The sequence below is a fragment of the Larus michahellis genome, chromosome 1, assembly GCF_964199755.1.
Source record: "Larus michahellis chromosome 1, bLarMic1.1, whole genome shotgun sequence".
Classification (NCBI taxonomy): Eukaryota; Metazoa; Chordata; class Aves; order Charadriiformes; family Laridae; genus Larus; species Larus michahellis.
Genome location: NC_133896.1, coordinates 14,368,384 through 14,385,050, shown reverse-complemented (window position 1 = coordinate 14,385,050; position 16,667 = coordinate 14,368,384). Strand labels below are relative to the sequence as shown.

The window sequence follows — 16,667 nt, the reverse complement described above, 5'->3', positions numbered from 1 at the left end:
ATTTGTGAAGCTTTACATGAAGGCTGCAGTTCTAAACCATCTATTCATTAGTGGATTTAGTGGGAGTAGTGGAGAAGGAATGAGGATAAGCACAGTCCAAGAAAACTAGGAGAACACATTCCTTATGACCCCACCCAGTCATTTTACACCTTTGTGTTTGTTTTAAAAAAAAAAAACAAACAAACTTTTATTCTGGCTTGGTATAATTTTATAATCTCTCAAGGTGATAAGTGGAAGGGCATAGGGCACTGGGGAATGAGTCCAGAGAGGAAAGAAAGAAATGAGAGAAGATGTGGTTCCTAAAATTGCCTCATTTTTTGTGTCTAGCCTGTTCAGACAGTAGGAACAGACCTTGCAATAACTCTCCTTTTCAGTGTACATTTGGGAGAGCATATTTTACATAGAGTGGCAGTATTTCTACCAGCCTTTTGTCTGATAGTAGTCACCTGTATTTCTAAGCTTAAAGATACAAAATACTTTCATGGACTTTGCAGTTCATAATCAAACTTGTGATTCCCCAGCACAGATGTGGTTTTCTACTATAACGCTATACTAGTACTGTCCACTCATGCTTTTCCACTATTTCAAGCAACTCTGCGCTTAGCCACCAGAAGAAAGGTTTTCTGCCCTTTTAAAACAGGCAAGTCAATGGATCTGCCATTGACTCCCCCCATTGCATTAGGTAATTCAGATACATTCAGGTTAGATACACAAGGTTGGGAGCAAAAGTGCCTCATTTTGTAATTATAGGCCTATTAAAGCTGCAATAGTCACACACGACACTATTCTTCATGTCTCCAGCTTTTTTTTTCCTTTTGTCCCCATAGTCAAATTTTGAATCTAAAGAACAGCAGCCAAATCATTGTCCTTATAAATTTTATGGCTGCATTCTAATTCATGTGGACTAGATAAAAAAACTGCCCTCTACCAGTGTAGACTATCAGTGTAGATGGCTTGACAGCCCTGCTTTATTGTCTAAGACTGGGAAGAGAAAGTACTTAATTATCACTGATAGTGTTATAAATTGATGTTTCCTTCACACTTTCTTTTTTTTTAGCACCTTCAATTTGATAATAGCAGTAAAGACATAAGAACAGGCCTTTATCAGTCAGATAAAGAATTGCCACTGTTTAAGTCTTTCACGTACAGCTTTTAACTACTTCAGCTCAACCCTTATCTGGCTGATAAGATTAATGGCAGTGATTCTTAATAACTTTTTAATTTTATTCTTACTGTTAAGTTCAAAGGTTGTTCAAGAGCAGTATTCGCCTATTAATTGAGATTCAGATGCCCAGAGTTTGCGTTTCTTTTCCTTTGGATAAAGGTCTGGGAATTTTCCGAAATCACAGTGGTACGCTTTATCTTTATTAAGATGACAGTACCTACTTTTGCAAGGCTGAGTTTCCAAGCCTTGTATATCTCTATTGGCAACTTGTTGTAACCTTATTCAGCAAACACTTGGAGAGACACTTCAACCAGACACAAAATGCTGCTATTTTGCTACTTTGTGGACAATGCATATCATCTGTTGTAAACACGAGCATCTCAATCCATGCTCTGTGTGTACTTTTGCACCTTGAAAATCAGCCAGCTCTCCTAGACCCTTCTTCTCTTAGGACCAGGGGCTTTGAGCAACCTGGTATAGTGGAAGGTGTCCCTGCCAATGTTAGGGGGGTTGGAACTAGATGATCTTTAAAGTCTCTTCCAACCCAAACCATTCTATGATTCTGTATCCCATGGGATTCTTCTAAGCAGGTCCCTGAACAGGCCAAAGTCTGCTCTCCTGAAGTCTGGGGCTGTAAGTCTGCTACATGTCTTGTTTCTCTCAGGATCCTGAACTCCACCATCTCATGGTCACTGCCCCCAGGCTTCATGTTCCTGACCAGTTCTTCCTTGTTTGTAAGTATCAGGTCCAGCAGAGCATGTCTTCTTGTCAGCTCCTTCATCACCTGTGGCAGGGAACTATCATCACTGCACCTCAGAAGGCTCCTGGATTGCTTGTGACCTGCTGTGTTGCCCTTCCAGCAGACACTAGAGTGGTTAAAAGTTTCAGTTTCGTTGGCCAGAAGTTAATACACTAGGATTCATGGGTAGCTTACTGTCTGTAACAGGGCAAGATGTGAAGTAGAAAGTGGTATTTGTGGGTAGGTGGACATTGACATGCAAAAAAAGTGCTACAGATGTTAGTGGCCAAACATACATCTTAGTATGGACGTCATTGCTGTAAATATGAAATAAGATACATATGATAATGGAGGGGGGGGGGGGGGGGAAGAGGGCTCCTCAGATGGGAATTGCTCGTAGAATGATCCTATTCTAATGTTGACTAGCTCAAAATCTACAGGAAGGGAAAATCATAATGCTGAAAGTTACGTATGCTAAACGATAACATGGAAAGATGTAAAAGAATCTTAAAAGGTGTTTCAGAATTACAAAGGTAAAAAGCTCTGATAGTACCCTTGTTTGTAAGAACAGTATCATATCAAGTTTTAAGTACCTTATTTCACACAATAAAGCTGAAGTAAATCTTAAACGTGCCGTAAAGAAAAATTTATAATTTTCATAAAAATATCCTTTTGTGACTGACCATGTAGGGGAAATTGCTTATGAAATAATGAGAACTGAAGAGATGCTAGGTCGTGTCTGTCCTGGAAGGCAGAGGATAGCAAGCCCTGCATGGAAAATTCCAGGACCTTTGTCAAACTGAAGGCATAGAAAGCAATATTGGTATTTTGCTGCCAGGCAGACTGTATTTGCTGAATCAGAACATGGGGCCAGTCGTGGTTAGCTTTGTCTGAGTGTTTAAGTAGCAATTTGTTTAATTTCTGCATGGTAACCCTTTTCTCGGAAAATATTGATGTACAGCTAAAAACTAAACACCTCTGGGTTAGCTGCCTTGGTTGAAGGCAAACACATGCTTAAGTGACTTGTTGGACCTGAGCCCAAGGGCCTTGTTCACAATTATGGCTCCGTTTCCCATTGCACTCATGTTCTGTCATCAAATGTAGAGCTAGCCAGCATCTCTGCCTAACGATATAGCAGTCCTGTCATTTTGCTCATAATTTGGAGTTATGTTTCTTGCCCCATATTTCTAGAAGCAGCCAACATGGGGTAAAGGAATTAACAGAGTATCTCCTCAACATGTTCAGATGTTTATGGCACTGAAGCAAACAGATAAATAGATGTTTACAAACCTTCTGGCTAGGTTTTTTTTTTACATCACATGACTTCTGTTTCAGTGGGTGCAGGACTGAAAATAGCAGTAAATGGCACATCCATTGAAAGAGTAACTTTTTGAAAGTAGCGAATTGTGCATCCTTGAGGTGCTTTCTGGAAAAAGAAGCCTCTGAAACCGAGGGAGAAGAAAGCAGGTGGATAAGCTTCCAGGAACAACTGGCTCTCTGGAAGAAAGAAGTGACTTTCTCAGTGTTGAAATTGGAGTTCTGTCTTTTGGAGATGGACGTGACAGTTTGTGAGTAAGCAGGAAGTAACTCAGCAATAAAGTAATCTCCCTTCAGCACTGGTGTTTCCTTTAAAAAACGAGGAGGTAAAATTCAGATAAGCATGAATATAACCTTCCAATTTTGTTTCTGCAATTATTCACAGAGTAATTAATGCAAAAGCTTTCTTTACCTAAAAGAAGCATAAATTAATGACTTCCATATAGTAAAGATCGTGAGCGTGGTTTATTTATTTACTCCTGCTGGAGACTAATTAGTGCTTTTAAACAGCATTCACAAGTCTTGCCTCTAGTTTGTCAAAATACATTCTTTGAAAGGAAATGCCAAATCCAAGGTTAAAAAAGTAACCAAACTTATTTTGTCTGCAACCAGGTTTTTCAGTGGAGAGTGTGAAACTGTTCTTCCGTGGTTCCTGCTCCGTGAGATCAATTATGGAACATGTTCAAGAACATGAGGTATCTCTTGAGCAAACCCCGAGGTATTGTGTGGAGAGACCAATATATAACGAGGAGCTCTTGCAAGGACAGCTGCACAGACAAGAAAGAACACCTCAGACTTTAAGGCAGAAGATTGCACATTCTTGTCGGTAGGGTTGTTTTCTTATCTTTCTTTTATTGGTTAGAAATATTCTAATTCTTAATTAATTCATGCACATAGCTGGTAATCTCTTCAAAGAAACGTAAAAGATAAAAGCACTAGTTCTACTTTGATTATTCAGCAAGACTGATGAAGTTGTATATGTGGTTTTATATGCTAAATTAGTTGAATTGCCTTCATCAATGTGCAAATGAAAAATATGCAGCATAGGAATGTGAAGTATTAGTCAAATCATGTGATGTGAATTCATAAGACCCAGAAAAATATCTGTCTTTTTTAAAACGTGGAAATACTTAACGGCCAAATTTGTGCTTCGCATGATCCTTTCAGGGAAGAAGAATGGAAATATATGACAGCTGTGCAGAAGTCTAAATTATTAGTCTAATAAGGATTTAATAGAGGCATTCTGTAGCTTTTAACTAAATGCCTTGGAATCTGAGTATCATCTGGTTAGACAGGAAATGTCTTTAACTGTGCAACTCTTGCTCTGTGGTACCAGAAGATAATGAAAAGAAACTTATTCAAGTTACGTTCTCAATGGCTTTACGTTTATCGATGCTTCATTTGCAGAGTTGATTTAATTTCCTGGTAGATCCTTGTTCTGCAGGACAACAAATGATTTCTGCCTGGGTGCTTGTCTGTAAAATATTCCTGTTCACCTGATTTGACATTTGGAGATTTGTTTTGGTTAATGATATGACCATTCTAATGGTAATGGCACCTAATTCCATGTCAGAAAATTGACCTATCCTGAATAAAAAATATGCGGATTAAAATCCTCCTGAACTATGACTTCTCGTGATTTACTAAACATACAGAAGTGTGGATGACTCTCATTCCTCTCACTTGTAGCAATAAGCTTCTTCACTATGCGATTCAATCCCATGAGAATTCAGAAATGTTAACAAATATCTGGAGTTCTCTTGCAGTTTTCCTACACAGAAAAGCATTTATATGATCCCTGTGTTATACTTTTACCCAAGGTTAGACTTTCTTACCACAGTACAATCAAAGTATGATTCATGGCAGTACTGGATAGAGATATATATTTCCTGTCTCTATTCATTTGTCATGAGTCAGGGCTTCAAAAGGTTAATAACTCTGCTAAGAGACACAAGGATCAGTGTTACTGGTGTCAGTGCCTTTTTTTTCAGGGTAAGGAAGTGTTATGTTCTCAAATAGCCTTGAAGTTAGCCTATCAGTACCAGCGATAGTAACATGCATTAGTAAAATAGTTTGGTTTTTTTAAAAAAAAAAAAAAAACAAAACACAATAATATAAAATGTTATAATCAAAAAAGTATAAAACACACAAATAGTAAATAAAAATAGGAAAAAGAATCGCAAAGTACTTTGATGAATGAAAACCACTATCAGAAAGCAAGTTGTCCTCAGGAGATTATTACAAGGAATGATCTCAGCAAAAAGTGTTGTGTGTGACTGCTCAGATATGCACGGACTTGAACAGTTTCACTTCCCACTGACCTCCAGTCTCACAAGACTGTGATTCTCTTCTTCAGTTCCATAAGGTTTGTGAACAGCAAACAGCATGTGATAAAGGGCTAAATTAACTGAAGTCATAGTTGTTTGTGCTTAAGCTTTGTCTAGAAATTACTGTTATCAAGGGTCTAAGCCTGCCGTTAATGGAGCTGTTTCCCTGCATAGGGATGAAAGACAATTTTTTTCGACTGCCCCTGCTAGTGTCTAACTTTTTCTTTCTGCTTTGTATTTTCAGTTGCTCTTCTAAGAAAGCCAAGTCTCATCTTTACAGATGCTTACCGATTTTAAACTGGCTTCCCCGTTACCCAGTGAAAGAATACTTATTAGGAGACATTATCTCAGGTATAAGCACTGGGGTTATGCAGCTTCCTCAAGGTGAGTGTCTCTCTGGATTTATTTATACTCTTTACTTTTTCTGTGCATTCTTTTATGGTAGTGCTTGGCTTCCTGAACAGGTGCTCATAAGAACAGGATGTGTATTTCAGGCGTGTGTTGGAGACCAACACAGCATTCTGCAGACCAGCCCATAACGATGATTCCCTTAAAACTGCAAGTCAGTGATACAAAGCAAACTCTGAAAGAAACTTACCTCTCCAATCGAAAACAGCGCTCAATGACAGAAAAACTTTTGGCAGTTTAAGTGCATGTCTAAACCTTTGCTAAATACACCGGTTATTTTCTGATCTCCTCATCCTGAGAGTTGTAGCAAATTTCGTACAGAGGATAGCCCTATCTAATAATGTTTCATGAGAGCAAGTGTTGCAAAGTAACCAAACTAAATTCAACCAGAGAGGAACGTGCAACAAATCAGAGATTGATCCCTCTTTCTCTTAAAACTAGAAGTCACCAGTTTAAGCTGGAACCATACTAGTGGGCAATGATTTACATGGTGGAAATAAATCAAAAGTATCTTCTATAACAAGATTGCAAATCTGTGGAATTTCTATTAAATTACTTGGAAGTTTCACCACAAGTGGAGCCTGGCCCTGAAGCGGGAGCAGGCTCTGTGGAAGATGAAGAGAAAGCCAGTGTTCACTCTTCTGTTCAGCTCTTGGTGGCTGGACCAATGGAATCTTTTATTCAGCCTAACTAACACCTTACTATTACCAGTTTCAGAACTGCTATAAGGTTAGAAAGTGACAGCATTTTTACAGCAGTATCATTATGGGGTGCTCTGGGAATGGCAGCTTCATGACAGCTGCCACAGTCCCAGTAGATTTCCCCAGAAGGTCTTGGAGTAGAGAGAATTGTTGAATTTGTGCAGAGCCCAGTTCAGTGGAGTCCTCATGATAAGGGTAATGTAATTAAGCATGTATAATTTTACTTGGCATTTTTGGCTTATTGCATATTTCCACCTCTCTCATTCCACTTTAGGCTGAGGCAGGTCTGAAGAATGAATCTGTAAATCCAAGAAGCCTAGATTTTAATTGGTGGTAACCCATGAAAGCAATGGAATATCCTAACTTAGTCTGTACAATTGACTGACTACAATTTCTGCAGCTTCCCCGTTTTGTGTAATTTTTTATAATTAAGGATATTTTTTCTTACACAAATATAAACATTGGCTTATCTTAAACTATTAAGTAATGTCAGGCAAATCTGTCATATACTAGACACAAACATTACTGGTTGTATACTGAAGCACAGTTTATGTGGTGACCAGATAAGGACAGTAAAATTTAAGTGGTCAGCAGTGAACTTTATACTTAATTTTGTGACTTTGTTTTAAACTAAACATTATTCTTTTCTTTGGTGACTGCAGACATGCCCTTGAACTGCTCCTAATCTTTCCCTTTCTAAAAAGACAAAAATTGAACTTTTATTTTTCTGGAATGGATGTAATTATAGCAAGCATGAGTTCAAAGAAGCCTGGGAATCATTCCAGGCAGAACTACAATGACCAGGGTGTTTGAGCCATGAACTCCTGTCATGTCAATATCTCTTTATTTCCTTGGCACTGACATCCTTTAAAATGCCAGGACAAATTAAAAGGAAAAGGAATAAAAGGGTGTTTGGATCAGGAGCTTCACATAGACCCACCCTCCTGCTTTTGAAACCACTTATTTTCAGTTCTGGTCACTTGTACTGTTAAGTTCATCACTGTATTACAGGCCAGGCTGTTATAGTACAGAGTGTTCTGTTGATACTCTGGGCATGAGAGGTGGCCCTGGGGCCAGAGGATATATGTAGAATGAGTTTCAGAAATACTTAATGATGAGCTTAGTGCTGCAAGGAATAATTGATATCGGCAGTCCAGTTCTGATAGGAATGTGAATTTTTGGTCAGGACTGAGACATTGCTTAGTGCATGAGCAAGGCTGTGTGAGCTGTTAAACTGCACAAGACTGTGCTTGCGTGACACAGAAGATCCCTTCTTGGTTTTGTTCCTTCATGGTAGCCTTATGCTTTGTGTCTCAATTTAGCAATAAATTAGTAGGAAGAGGTGATTTTGAGTATCACTGTTTCTCCTTGGTGGGTGAACCATTGCTTCCTTTTGTAATTTGCTCTGTTGCCGTGCTTACCAGTCCCACCTACAAATAGAAGTGGTGTGGATCATACTTCCACTACGTGGAACTGGACAGGGCTCAATAACAAAAAGGACTTCATTTTTGGGAAGAATACGAGACTGTATAAGCTCTATGACTTTACAGATTGTAAGCAATGCTTTTCTGCTTATTTTACATTTTGGAGCATGTTTTGCGGAAACATAAACTGTTATTTCATCCCACTCGTTCTGGGGTGATGGAGGAGGGAAGTGTTTAATCAGTCGTAGATTACCATGAAGATCACGTCTGATTAGAAAAGGAGGAGAAAAATCAAACGTGTCCCACTGGTTATGGGGTTTTGTGTGTCTTTATTACATTCTTTGACAGATGAAAACAAAAGCAACATTGGCGAAATAATGCGTGCACCAGGGCACGGATGTACCCTCAAACACACACACACCTGCAGTGCCTTTAATTATAGACTTCTGGTTTCCTGACTCAAACCATCAGGTTTCTAGGCACTGCTCTACAGTATTATACATATTAAAGAGTATTCCCTGCAAGACTTCTTGTTTTTTAAACCTGCGATATGTCACTAGATTTCCTGTTAGGCGAGTTCAATTTTAGTAGGGTTAAATCCTTTTGCTTCAGATGGTTTCTTTCTATTATTTACCTAACATACTTATTTGTGTCTGTTTTCTAGGTTTAGCCTATGCTTTGCTGGCAGCTGTTCCCCCCGTATTTGGCCTATATTCTTCATTTTATCCTGTCTTTCTATATACTTTTTTTGGAACCTCCAAGCACATATCAATAGGTATATCTGAATGGATAACTGAAAGTCTGTGTGTGTGTGCGCACGCATGTGTGTTTAATAAGATAGTAAAAAATAAAATTGGAGAAATAGAAAGTGTAGTTGTTTTCCATAAATTCAAATTTAAGTGAATAGGAGAAACACAACTGTGTCAAACATTTTTTATTGTTAACTTATCCATTCTACTTAGGAGGGAATAGAAGAGCATCTTTTATCAGACTAGATCTGGAAGTGTGTGCTGTGAACTCCTGAACTATAATTTCATTGCTGCGGTCAGCTGGTCTGTGTGGCCAGGATGAATTTTTAATTTGCATAACAGAACTGAGAAAGAAAAAAATTATGGTGCTTACTTACCATAGAGGCATATGTTTACCATCTTACTAGCTTAAATGGTGCTGAGTACTGGAGCAGATTTTGAGACTAAAAAATACAATATTCAGGTAGAAAACTCCATTATATTTTAATTCCACATATCTCTTAATAAGAACAACTTCTAAAAGAAAAGAAAAAAAAACACAAGGATTTTAACTAATTATTTTCCTCTCCCTCTTATTTCAGGCACCTTTGCTGTGATTAGTATGATGGTTGGTGGCGTTGCTGTGAGACAAGTGCCTGATGAAGTGATATCTGTAGGCTATAATTCTACTAATGTTACAGATTCCCTTGAATATTTTGATGCTAGGAATATGAAGAGAGTACAGGTAGCTGTGACTCTCGCCTTTCTTTCAGGAATTATCCAGGTATGTACTTGCAGTTTGCTGTAAGGGCAAGTTGAGATGCTGCTGCCAGACTGGCAGTTGCAAGCGGAGCTGGGTCATGGTGGATCCCCTGTCAATAGACTTGTGCTCCAGCACTGCACTGTGTAGAATACAGGCCGCTTCATGGCAGCCACAGAACAGAAGTGGGGAGGGATACATTGGAGGCAAGCCTTTGTCTGGCATCTTGGCTTGACTGGGAAAAATGGGACCTCCCCCCTCTCTTTTTTTCCTATCCCATCAGAAAAACTCAACCTGGTGGTCTCTAATGTGTCCATAAATGCATACAAACACCTATGTTTACGCATATCCCACATTGCACCTGCCAGTGGCACGGAAGATTTGGTGCATTGGTGGCTGCTTATTGAACTGTGGCTTTAGAAAGGCCAAGTTCAAGTTTGCCTGATCTGGCTTTGGCATCGAGGTAAAAGGTGTCCTGTGGCCTGTCTGCTATATAGTGCTGACGTTCAGGCTACAGTGGGAATCACACGGTTAATATTTCTCTTCTTCATTAGTTGTGTTTAGGTCTCCTTCGATTTGGATTTGTAGCCATCTATCTAACGGAGCCTCTGGTGCGAGGATTTACTACTGCTGCTGCAGTTCATGTCTTTACTTCTCAATTAAAGTATCTTCTTGGCATTAAGACTAGCCGATACAGTGGACCTCTCTCAGTTGTATACGTGAGTAACTGCACTTACTATACATGCAAATTCGGCATTGTCTGAATCTAGTAATTAAGCAATTAAGATTTTTCCTTTTTTTTTTTTAATTATCTTGGCACTAAGTAGAATAATGCTTCAATATTCAAAACTGGATATGAGGTATTTAAGTGCCATAGCAATATATAAGCATCTTAAAGTGCAGCGTGGGTGCGACCTGATAGATCAGCACAGTCTGAGATGAGCAGATTTTAGGATTCTGCTAAATGTCATTTTGTAATATGAACAGATAATGTTCATTGAAGCAAGTCTCGTATACATCATGGGAAAATGTGCTATTACAATGCTTCACTGGACACCAGACATGTTTTGCAAAGCTAGGAAATGTTATTCTCAGAACCTTGCCCAGTCGCTATTTCTTTAATTTCACACGCAATTCCTGGTGGGCGTATTCTTCATTTCCTGTTTGTAAGCTCTTTTGTAGTGTGGTTGGACACAAAGTGCTGTGTCATCATAGATGTATCTGTTCTTTAGAGCAGTGGGAAAAACTACTTTGAAATAAGGACACTCAGTGTAAAACATTGCTATTTGTCAAAGACCCTAAGCACTAAAACTGATTGTTCAGAGCGTGTAGGGATCCAGTATTTGACGTAGCTCATAGCCTAATCTTCCACTTCCACCTTCTGTCTAACACATTAGTGATGCAAGAGCACAGCAGAAAAACCACAAAGTGTAAAGCTATGATTTGGTTAGTAGGACTTAAGTAAAACCAAAAACTCTTGTTCACTTGAATTTAAAATTGACAGTTGTTCTCTGAAAAAAATGTAATGGATCCCATGCAGCAAATTACTTGTTTAAAGGGACATTTCTAATTGAAATCAAAATGGGTTAAAAACTGGCTGGATGGCCGTGCCCAGAGAGTTGTGATTAATGGGGTGAAATCCTCTTGGCGGCCGGTCACCAGTGGTGTCCCTCAGGGCTCAGTTTTGGGGCTGGTTTTGTTTAATATCTTTATCAATGATCTGGATGAGGGGATTGAGTGCACCCTCAGTAAGTTTGCAGATGACACCAAACTAGATGGGAGTGTTGATCTGCTTGAGGGTAGGAAGGCTCTCCAGAGGGACCTGGACAGGCTGGATCAATGGACCAAGGCCAATTGTATGAGGTTTAATAAGGCCAAGTGCCGGGTCCTGCATTTCAGTCACAACAACCCCAAGCAGCGGTACAGGCTTGGGGAAGAGTGGCTGGAGAGCTGCCTGGTGGAAAAGGCCCTGGGGGTGCTGGTGAACGGCCAGCTTAACATGAGCCAGCAGTGTGCCTGGGTGGCCAAGAAGGCCAACAACATTCTGGCTTGTATCAGGAATAGCGTGGCCAGCAGGAGCAGGGAAGTGATGGTGCCTCTGTACTCGGCACTGGTGAGGCCTCACCTCGAGTCCTGTGTTCCGTTCTGGGCCCCTTTGTACAAGAGGGACATGGAAGTGCTGGAGCGTGTCCAGAGGAGAGCTACCAGGCTGGTGAGGGCTCTGGAGACCAGGTCATATGAGGAGGGTCTGAGGGAGCTGGGCATGTTTAGCCTATGATTTCTATGATTCTATGAAATCACAACCAAGGCTTTTAACTTTTTATGAGCATTATTTTTCTGCAGTTGTAAACAGGCAGAGTTAAAATGCATCTGAATCTGATTTGCTTGCCAGTCTAGGAAGACCCAAATTGTTATCACAAAATCAGTGCTCTGGTTTTTGCAGACAAGAAATCCTGAGTGGAAGAATAGAGAAGATCTCAGATATCTGTTAAAAGCTTTTGAGCAGATTGATGGCTCAGCAATAAGGAAGTTTCAGGATTTCAACTACATGGAGACTATAGAAAATACTTTGTGGGAATCTTTTTTGTATATTTGTGCAGATACAACAAACCTTTTGGAAACAAGACTGCACTAATGATTAACTCCTAAACTTGCTGTTTAGTTCACTAATCCAGAAACCAGAAGTACTAACTGCCAAACAAATAGGAGGGAAGCTATACATTCAAGATGTACTGCCAGGACATCTTGACTGTATAATATCCTGATAGTTGCTGTAATTTTCCTTCTGTTTAAAGAAGGGTTTGTACATCTTTCAAAGACCTCTCCAGTGGTGTGGGTTTTTTTCTTTTTTTTTTTAAATGCAGTAGAGGGGGAGTAATTGCGAGGGGAATCATTTACCTTGTATCAACTTGAGTGCTCCAGCAAGCTTTCTTTCCTAACACCATTTTAATAGCATTCTCAACTAAAAGATATTTGGAATAATGGCTGTTCAGCAGTGTTGCAAGTTCGCTGTTATTTAATCATATTGCTATGGTAACCTCAATGGTTGTATCAGCAGCTTTATCGTTTTAGAATGGTTTATGCAGCTTTAAGTAGATGTGACCTGCCAAAGAATATTTGAAGGTATTAGAAGGGGTTAGCACTTACTGCTTTCAGGTAGCTGCCTGTATGAAAAATGTGTGAAAATGTTGAGGATAAAAGACATGGTTTAGTTTAGACTTTTTCCCTTATGATAGTTTTTTCCTCTAAATGTTTGCTCCGTTTGAGGAAGACTGGTATTGTAAATGATTGCAAGCGCATCTCCCTAACTGAGATACTCCGAACTTCTGTGTTTTGCAGGAACAGTGGGGATTTTGGTGAGGCACTGATTCACTGTGGTTATAAATGCAGACTAAAAACACAGCTGAACAGTGTATAATTTGCTCTTTTGTGGAAATTTCCTAAGAAAATAAATTCATTTGAACCAATATGATCTTTATGGAGTAATTATGATACTTCTGTTGTGTTACAGAGCATAGCTGCTGTGCTTTCAAAAATAACAACGACAAATATTGCTGCATTGATTGTTGGATTAACGTGCATTGTTCTATTGTTGATTGGCAAGGAAATCAATCTCCGGTTTAAGAAGAAGCTCCCAGTTCCTATTCCTATGGAGATCATTGTGGTAAGCCAGTTGTGAAATTCTGTAGCTAAATTATATAACTATTCTAAAGCTGTAGAAACAATCTCATTTTCTATCAAGTCTTATTGAGCTTTAGAGTAACTTCTGTTGAACATAATTCATTTGAGGCTTGATCCACTTGAGGGTTTGGAGGCTCATAAGGTTAGGGACTGACATACCCAAGTTTTAGACGTAAAGTCCAAAAGAAGAATTGAAAACCCAGTTAAACACCCATAGTCCCCTATGGCAATGGATAGGTGGAGGTTTGTTGTAAAATCCTTTCTATCCTGGAGTTTTGATACCTTATGATTCTCTGCAAGCCATTCCTCTGAGTGGCATTTCCCACTTGGAGTCCAAGAGCTCAGAACCCCCTCCTGAAGGAAGGTGCTTACAGATGCCTGTTTCAAAGGTTCTGCAGGGCTTACTTGCTTTTTAAAATGCAGTGGTGGAGAGAAGAGCAGAACCAGTGGGACTTGCTCCTTAACCTTCCTTTCTCTGTTTCTGAGACTGTTAACTGACTGCAGCCATATAGTGGCCTTCCAGTACCTAAAGGGGGCCTACAGGAAAGATGGGGAAGGACTCTTTATCAGGGAGTGTAGCAATAGGACGAGGAGTAATGGTTTTAAACTGAAAGAGGGGAGATCTAGATTGGATATTAGGAAAAAATTCTTTACTGTGGGGGTGGTGAGACACTGGAACAGGTTGCCCAGAGAAGTTCTGGATGCTCCGTTCCTGAAAGTGTTCAAGACCAGGCTGGATGGGGCTTTGAGCAGCCTGGTCTAGTGGGAGGTGTCCCTGCCAATGGCAGGGGGGTTGGAACTAGATGATCTTTAAGGTCCCTTGTAACCCAAACCATTCTATGATTCTCTGAATGACTACTCTAAAATACAGGGATAAATACACACAAAGCCCACATATCTCAGATGACCTTTCACCTTTAAAAGTGGTTGGATTTAAAAATGAGTTCCTGGGTTAACTAGAGCTCTCAAACAATCTGCACAAAATCAGAGCTGAGAAAGGGAATAACTGAAGGTATGAGTACAATGTAGGTAGAAGGAACAAAGAAAAGGGATGCTGTTGAGGTATGATGGAGGTGGTGTAATAGGGTATTGTTTGATAGTAACGCAATAGCAAAACAATTTTACACCTGTTCCTTTCACTGCTGCTGCAGCAATTCTCTTTACAGATAGAATGTATGTTACGCATATGAAGATATGGCAGCGCAGACGTCCTTGGCTTGTCCTTGCATTTAATTTCCCAATGCACTATTCTACCAGATCTTGGCTCAGGCTAAGGGAATTTGAGTGACTCAGATCGTACCGTAGCATGTTCCATTTAACTGTTTCCAAGAAAACTTCATAGTGGGGCCTGAACATGATGGAGGGAAAATTGCAATACATCCTCCTTTTTATCTGATTCTTTACCCCTTAACTTTTAGAAAACTGATTGACAAATAAATGTAATCCTTTGTGTGTATTATTCATAATCAGATAACTATTAGTTCTTCAGGTGGCTTTATCTCTTTCTAGCTGATGTTTACAAATGTGTTTGTGGATTTTTAGGTAATTATTGGCACAGGAGTTTCAGCTGGAATGAATCTGAGTGAGTCATACAGAGTGGATGTTGTTGGGAACATTCCTCAAGGGTAGGGATCATATATTCTTATTCAAACTGTACCTTTTCCAATGGCATGCAGCTTTTATTATAGTAATTTTTAAATATTTATTTCATCTCCAAGGTTACGTGCACCAGCAGTTCCTGATATTCAGCTCATCCCAGCAATATTTGTGGATGCGATAGCAATAGCGATAGTTGGATTTTCAATGGCTGTATCAATGGCCAAGATCTTTGCCCTTAAACATGGTTACACCATTGATGGGAATCAGGTAAAAGTGTTGGTGTTGTTTTGTTGAAAATTCTCAGTAGCACCTTTGTTATATCATTCAAGTAGAATGGGATACTGGATAAAAATGAGTTTTTCTTTCATAGTGGAATCGGGTCAGGTTTTTGACAGCCTACACATTTAAATGCCAGGAATTATTTTAAGTTCTGGCTGTATTTTAATAACCAGTTTCACTTTTAGCTTCATTTTGTGAATGTTGCTTCTGTTTGACTTGGACCTATGCATGAATATTAATTGTTGGGACAGATGTTACTGAGCCTACTGTCCTGATAGGCAGCTACTTTATCTCTGCCTTCTGTAACAGAGTGAAGCATAGAGTTTCCATGTGATAAATACAATGCCTATGTGTCAAAGAACTGGTATCTAACGTTTAAAAATTCCAGTTATGTTTTATAGCTTCTTTTTATTCCCACCCATTACAAATAGGCAGATCATCGTTTCCTGGGGCAGCAATTGGCCCTGTCCATAGTTTCACTCATGATGTATCTCATGATTTGAGTGATACAGACTGTGGTTAAGGGACTCTCTAAAACTAAAATGATATGTCATCCTCACCTACTCTGTCCTTGCAATTTGGAATCAATATTGCAATCGGATTATCGGTTGATATCATTGTGGTGTCAAGGGAGACAAAGAGTTCATAAGCTGTAAGTCATTTCCTAGAACAAGCATCTGACACGGCACAGATCAGCTGTTCCCCCTTCTGTCTTCCTCTGAGAGTAAATGGAGTTTAAATTACTTTTGTCTACAGAATTTTACATCTGGTCAGATGAATCTCATCCTGCATGTCATTGTTCTCTGTTACCCAAAGGGAGAAGAGGACAAATCCACAGCCACATGATACCAGCAATATTTACGTTAGTTGAAGTAACCATTGCTGACCTGAGTTAAGCATCTAGATCTTTTCCTCAGGAGGTGCCAGATGCTACTTCACCTGGATGTTAAACTATAGAACAGGATGCAGTGCATGCTGAGTGTTTAAATTAATCAAAAAAGGATTATACCTTTGCAAAGAGAAAAACTCATTGAGAACTATTGAAAATGTATAACTCAAATCACTTCAGTTGCAAATAGCAGGGTGCAGAGTAATCTGGGGAGGCCTTATTACAAGCACATACTTTCTTAGGCATCAAACTACAATACTAAGGTGGATGGAGTTCTGATCTCACTCACAGTAATGGTTCTCATGTGGGATCTTCTGATGAAGCAGTAGAGACACAGCGTTTTTTTCTTGTACAGCAATGGATTACCACCCATGGAAACACAGCCAAGGCTGCTCTCGGTTCTAATAGTACTAAACAGATAGTTTAGGGTGGGAAGCAAAGAACAGTGTTTGTATGACAAACAATTCTCCATGTATATTCATGGTTAAAATTCAAGTTATTCCTCAAGTTGAAGAAATCCTTAAAACACGCAATGCTGTCATTCATTTTAGTTTTCAGTCTGACTCATTACTGTAACATTTAAGGATGGGAAATGTCTCCAGCACTTCCTCAGATACTTTATTTAGCAGATGATTTAACATGCATCAACT

General features: G+C 39.4%; 1 protein-coding gene across 11 annotated transcripts in view; it reads left to right on the top strand.

Moving 5' to 3' along the window:
- The window catches only part of SLC26A5 (solute carrier family 26 member 5), a 35,939-nt gene that overhangs the window by 8,577 nt on the left and 10,695 nt on the right, over nt 1–16,667 (top strand). For 4 of the 11 annotated variants that reach the window (XR_012585352.1, XR_012585342.1, XR_012585307.1 and 1 more), the window contains exons 2-10: nt 1,830–1,899; nt 3,834–4,047; nt 5,793–5,932; nt 8,746–8,856; nt 9,412–9,593; nt 10,124–10,288; nt 13,081–13,233; nt 14,793–14,875; nt 14,969–15,116. Coding sequence is in view for 7 of the 11 variants with exons in the window: in XM_074572872.1 (XP_074428973.1) it covers nt 1,851–1,899; nt 3,834–4,047; nt 5,793–5,932; nt 8,746–8,856; nt 9,412–9,593; nt 10,124–10,288; nt 13,081–13,233; nt 14,793–14,875; nt 14,969–15,116 (1,245 nt within the window). In the remaining 4 variants the exon portion in view is untranslated. Of the gene's footprint in view, nt 1–1,829; nt 1,900–3,295; nt 3,548–3,833; nt 4,048–5,792; nt 5,933–8,745; nt 8,857–9,411; nt 9,594–10,123; nt 10,289–13,080; nt 13,234–14,792; nt 14,876–14,968; nt 15,117–16,667 lie in introns of those variants that run through there. The other 7 variants (XR_012585362.1, XM_074572945.1, XM_074573024.1 and 4 more) reach the window with 4 other exon arrangements.